The 5773-nt window shown below is 52.4% G+C and overlaps 1 protein-coding gene across 1 annotated transcript; it reads left to right on the plus strand.

Annotated features, from left to right (window-relative positions):
• Positions 1-4064: 4064 nt before the first annotated feature.
• On the plus strand, positions 4065-5153 carry LOC116282875 (platelet-activating factor receptor-like). The gene has a single exon (XM_072975876.1). The coding sequence runs from the start codon at positions 4065-4067 to the stop codon at positions 5151-5153; it is 1089 nt and encodes a 362-aa protein (XP_072831977.1).
• The last annotated feature ends 620 nt before the right edge of the window (positions 5154-5773 follow it).

A 5773-nucleotide genomic window follows, 5' to 3' on the forward strand; every position in this document is an offset into this window, starting at 1 on the left:
TGCCCCCAAATAACTGCTTTCAATTCCTTTGTATAACTGTACCTCCCAACTTTTTTCTGTGCTTTCATACAGAGTTTTTTTTTAATGAAAATGAGACTATATATACTACTTTATTTCCTACTTTTTAAACCAAATACACTGAAACATCATTCCATGTCTATTTTACCTCATTGATGTTAATGGCTGTGTAATATTCCATTGCAAGGATGTACTGTAATGTATTGATACAAGCCCCTACTGAGGAACATTTGCATTATTCCCAACTTTTGGCTATTGTAAACCTCACAGTAAGTCACCTTCACAAACTTACTTTCTTTCCTTAGAAGTGAGGGTGCTGATTCAAAAGGCATGTACATTTTTAAGGTTTTTATTACATGCTTAGAATTTATACATTGAGTATTGCTGTTTCTGCCCGTACCCTTCCAAGCCATGAGTTATTCCTTCCCATTCCTTTTTATTGTGCACTTTAGAGTTGCAGAGCTAACAAAGATGGGCGTTAAGTCATCGTTTTACAGGACCTGAAACTGCCAGGGCACTCAGTGCAGTGCTTCTTGGACACCTACATCTCCAGGGGACAGCCAGCTCCAACGGATGCTGCATGTTAAATTAGCAGTGCCGAAAACCTAGGATGAATTGCAGAGGTCCTAGGGAGTCAAAGGTGTGTATGGGGGAGGAGAGGGGAAACACAATTCTCGAGGGAAAATGACATATTAGGGTACCTACTATCACATCACCAACCATCTTCCCCTCAGTGGGGTCTTTTGGGAAGTGATGTGCCTCCCATAAGGGAAAATAGTAAAGAAAAAGAATTCATTTATTTATGCAAATACTCTAGCCACCAGACTACAGATTGCTTTGAGGGGTAGGGGCAATGGCTTTTGAGAGCCCACAGGAGTGAAAGAAGTCTATATGTATTACTCCATTTCATCCTCACCATAGAATGGTAGTTTCTGCTCTGTCACTGACCCCCAGACAAGTTGGCTCTCTTAGGTCTTCTTGTGCCTGAGAGCACGGTGATGCAATCTATATAGTAAATGTGTGTGTATATGTATATTAATATATTATTTCTGTAGTAGTATATGTATACTACATATACAGAGTGTCAAAACAATAAGGAAACTTCTCTCACATAAGAGGTCCAGAGACAACATAGCTTCAGTTTCAATGTTGAGTATTTGGACTGCTTCACGATAACATCAAAGACTGATAGTTTTTCAACTTTGTGCTCTGCTGCTTTCAATTTATTGACTACTGCTCTCAGGGTCACAAAATAGCTGCAGCAGCTCTAGGCAGCACATTTGCACATAATATCCAAAGGTGAATAGAGGGAAGAAAGCTCTCTTAGAAGACCCTTAGATTTTTCCCCTGCTATTCCACTGGCCAGAAATATGTCACATTTCCATTCCTAGACCAGTCACTGGCAAGGATTACGTAATGCTCATGATGGACTTAGACTAATTAAGATTTACCCACACTGGTCAAATGGTCAGCAAAGAAGGGAAAGAGTGTTACTGAACCAAACTTGGGTCTGCTTTCCCACATAGTTAGTTGCCTCCATTTGGTGGTGATCTTAGCATCTGAAAAACAACTCAGGAACTGTGCATCAGATACTGTTGTTCAGGTACTTCAGAGAGGAGCTAAAGTAGAGGATATAGGGGAGAAGTCTGTCCTGAGAAGGCCCCTTAGGGTCCTGCTCAGTTACAAGAGTAGATAATGTCACTTGCAAAATATGGATAATAATGGCTAATATTTCACAGAGTTGCTATGAGGATTTAGTGAGTTAAAGTGCTTTTAGTAGGACCTGGTACATAATAAGTGCTCAGTAAATACTGTTATTAAATAGCATTTGTTATTAAGTGGCAGTTTGTTCTACAGATGAGAAAATGGACTCAGAAAGCTTAAGGGCCTATGTGTCAGACCTGAGACTAGAATTAAGGCCTGATTGACTCCAGAACCCACACTCTCCTCTGTACCAGCTGCCAAAGTTGAAATTGGGCAGGCACGGCACCCCTGCTCTCTTCAGCTTGAAGGTAGATGGGATGATGGGTCCAATGTCATTAAATCTGCACTGCTTCCCAGAATTGCTCCTCTGCATGAAGAATTTGAAACCTTTTAAAGTAGAGCCGGGAGACCCTAGGATCCTGGCCCCTTACCATCTCTATCCCTTCCAGGATTCCACTGCCAGCCTGTCTCCAACCAGGACTTTGAGTAAAACCTCTCACAGCTGGCATTAGATCGAGGGCCCCTGTTTACCAAGGCTTGGGCTGTAATCTGATTAGCAGCCACAGGGCCCCGGAGCTTGGTTGTGGGGCCTGCCCAGCAGCTGCAGGAAGGGCAGGGTGCTGGAGGAGTAGGCCGGCCAGCTGGTATGGAGGAGCAGTTGGGATTGACAGCAGCAGGAGTATCTTCAGCTCCAGCCGTGACTCCTCAGCCCAAGAAGAAGCCAGGCCTTAGGAAACGGCCCCCCAAACCACAGCCTAAACCTTGGTCAGGTCTGCACAATGACATTCAGCTGTGAGGCTTTCCTTATACTTTTCTATCTCCCTCCCTGGGCCCCTGCCTTGCAATGACACTCCTCTTGGGACCCTGGCTGCACCCCACAAACCCAGCTCACCGCTGCCACAGGTGGATGCCAGCTCCTCCAGCTGTTGTGCCCATTCTTCATGTCATGTCCTGGGATTAGTCATTTGATGGGAGGGTCTAGGATGTATGGGTGGGAGTGGATTCTGCTCTGTCTCAGTGCCTAAAAGCCAGGCCCCCAGGGCCCCAGAGAAAGCTGTAGCAGCCAGAACAGCAGGAGGTAAGAGGAATGATCTGGTGGGATGGCAAGGAGAGGTTCAGGGTGGGGCAGATGGGGGCTAGAGCCATGGTGGACAGACAGAACTGAGAGGGAAGGGGAGAAGGGAATACAGTCACTCAGGGTCCCAGAAAGGATTGGAACCTGAGAGGTTCAAAGGCAGAAGGACAGATTTTGGTATTGGAGGAACCAAGTTTTGGGGCACACTAGGAGTATGACTAGGGAGTCAAAAATAGTAACAGGACATTGGCTTGTGTGCTTACCCCACCTTGGGAGAGGGGTGGATATGCCCAGATGTCTTTGTGCTGTTTTGTTTGATTGGGGTTTCTGTGTCTAATGCTGTATGTGTGCCTGTGTGGGCGTACGCATTTATCTGTGTGCTGCCTAGAGGGGAAGGGAGCTAATGGTTATGAAGTTTCTCCCCAGTGTCAGCCAGTGCTCAGAGTTTTACTTATGTTTTCTCATAATCCTCCCAACAACCCTGTGAGGTAGGTATTTTAATCTCCATTTTACAGCAGAGAAGACAGGATCAGTGAAGCTGAGTAATTTGCCTAAGGTCACATGGCAGATAAATGTGTGTATCTAGAATCTGCCTGATTCCCAGGCTGGGCTTTCTTTGCTTTGCTGTCTGAAGTTTCAAATCAGACCCAGGACTTCTTCGTGGTCAAAAGGTGAGGGGGAAGGAAAACAGGCTGGAAGGCCTGAAAGATGTGAAACCTTTTCAGCCCTGTCCAAGGTGGTCCCGGCAAGCCCCAGGAGAGGACCTTCACCAAGGCAAGTGCAAGTCACTGTGCATGGGCCTGTCCTCTGGGTCACTGCATCCTAAGACCGTAACTCCATCCATGCCTGCTGTCCCTTCCACTGATCTGGATGGCACGTGGAGCAGGGAGTCCTCTGCTTTTTCTGGGAAGGACTCTATATTCCAGCCTGATTTCTCCGTAACTCCCTGTTGGCTCAGCCTTGCTTGGGCTTACTGTATATGCCTGTGCCCCACAAGTCTACCATACTCCATCTGTGAGGGGCACTTCCACTCTCCCAATCACCAAGGTTGTAAATTTCCAAGCTCACTGGGATTCCTGCCTCTTCCTCATTTCCCACATCTTGTCACCAAACCCATTCTGCTTCAACTCTCGAATCCCCCTCCTTTCCATCCCCAGCAGGTGCTGGCTGCACTGGCTCCTCAGCCCCGCAGTGGGCTTCCTTGCTTCTAGTCTCTTCCCCCCCCGGACTGAGGAAGAGGGGGCTGGGGTCGGCAGGGAAAGGCGGGATGGAGACCTTCTTGTGTGGCTTAGCCTCCACGGTGACTGCTCTTCGTCTCGCTAGTCCAAGGTCCGAGATGAACAGCAGCGCTGGGGACCTGGGTGTTGGCGGCTGCAGCCCCTGGGATGACCCTGCTCGCTTCATCGTGGTGCCAGCGGCCTACGCCTTGGCACTCGGCCTCGGGCTGCCAGCCAACCTGGCGGCCCTGGCAGTGTTCGTCCGCAGCGGCAGGCGCCTGGGCCAGGCCCTGCGTCTCTACCTGCTCAACCTGGCGCTGGCCGACGTGCTCTTCACGCTCACGCTGCCGCTGTGGCTCACCTACTACCTGGGCCCGGCCCACTGGCCCTTCCCGGAGGCCGCCTGCCGCGCGGCCGAGGCCGCCTACTACGTGTCCATCTACGCCGCCGTGGCCTTCGCCGCGCTCATCAGCGTGTGCCGCTGCGCCTCGGTGCGCCGACCCCGGCCCAGGGCGGCCGCCCGCCAGGCGCTGCGCCGCCGGGGCCCCGCCCGCGCCGCCTGCGCCGCCGCCTGGCTGGCCGGCCTGGCCTGCGCCGCGCCCTCGCTGGCCGCGCCGCGCGCGCTGCGCCCCGGGCCGGGCGGCGCCGCTCGCTGCCTGGAGCGCGGCTGGGCGCGCGCGGGCCTGGCCTACGCCACCGTGGCCTTCTTCGCCACCGCCTTCCTGCTGGTGCTCGCGGCCTACGTGAGCCTGGCGCGGGCGCTCGCGGCGCCCTCGGGCCCGGCCCCGGGCCCGGCCCCCGCCGGCCCGCACCGGCGCGCGGCCAGGACCATGGTGCTGGGGCTCCTGCTGGTCTTCGCTGTCTGCCTGGCGCCTTATCACCTGCTGCTGGCGCCCTGGGTGGCCGGGCAGGAGGGCGCCGCGGGCCGCGGCGACAACGGGTGCCGCGCCGCCTCCACACTCGACGTCCTGCACACCCTCAGCCTGGCGCTGCTCAGTCTCAACAGCTGCTTGGACCCGCTCATCTACTGCTTCTCCGTGCGCCGCTTCCGCCGGGACTGCTGGGCTCTGAGTTGCCGCCCCGAGGCCGGGGCGCCCGGGGCGCACGCAGCCTCCTTGGCCTCCTCTGCCTCCTCCTGAGAGGCCGCTGGCCCGCTGCCTGCTTCACCCCTGCCAGCCTCCCAGTGGCGTCCTGGGCGGAGAAAGCTCTTTGGAAGGACCTAGATTCCATTCCTGACGCAGCCACATATTAGCCGCTGTAGCTGTACACTTCTGGGCTCTGTCAAAAGGGGAAATGACATTCTTTGTAACCTGAATGTTCCCCAGACTTTGCCAGCTTTTAGATACATATAATATACTATTGCTTTTTAAGTCTCTTAAAATTTAAATCTTTTAAAAAAAATCCCAAAGTCCTTAAAACGGCCTACAAGGCCTGACTGGCTCCTGCTTCCCTCTCAGCGTCCTCTCATGCTCATCCCCCACCCCTCCCCGGCCCCTGTGCGCGGGTAGAGTCGCCTTCTCAGTCCCTGGAACGGACCATTTCTTGCCCTTCAAGGCCTTTGCAACTGAGTTTGCCAGGAATCATGTCCCTCTGTCTCCTTCACTAAGTTAATTCCTCTTCACTCTTCACTTTCTCAGATGTAAATGTAGGGAAGCCTTTCTCGACCAGCACCACGCACACCATACCCTAGAATGGGTTAGATCCATCAAGCAAATAATTGGCTATTTTTTAAATCTGTTTTTTCTCTTTCCAGGGTGTA

Source organism: Vicugna pacos, chromosome 13, assembly GCF_048564905.1.
Source record: "Vicugna pacos chromosome 13, VicPac4, whole genome shotgun sequence".
NCBI lineage: Eukaryota > Metazoa > Chordata > Mammalia > Artiodactyla > Camelidae > Vicugna > Vicugna pacos.

Bases quoted from the DNA above. Each gene is read 5' to 3' on its own strand.
- LOC116282875 (XM_072975876.1), top strand. From the start codon at position 4,065: ATGGAGACCTTCTTGTGTGGCTTAGCCTCCACGGTGACTGCTCTTCGT.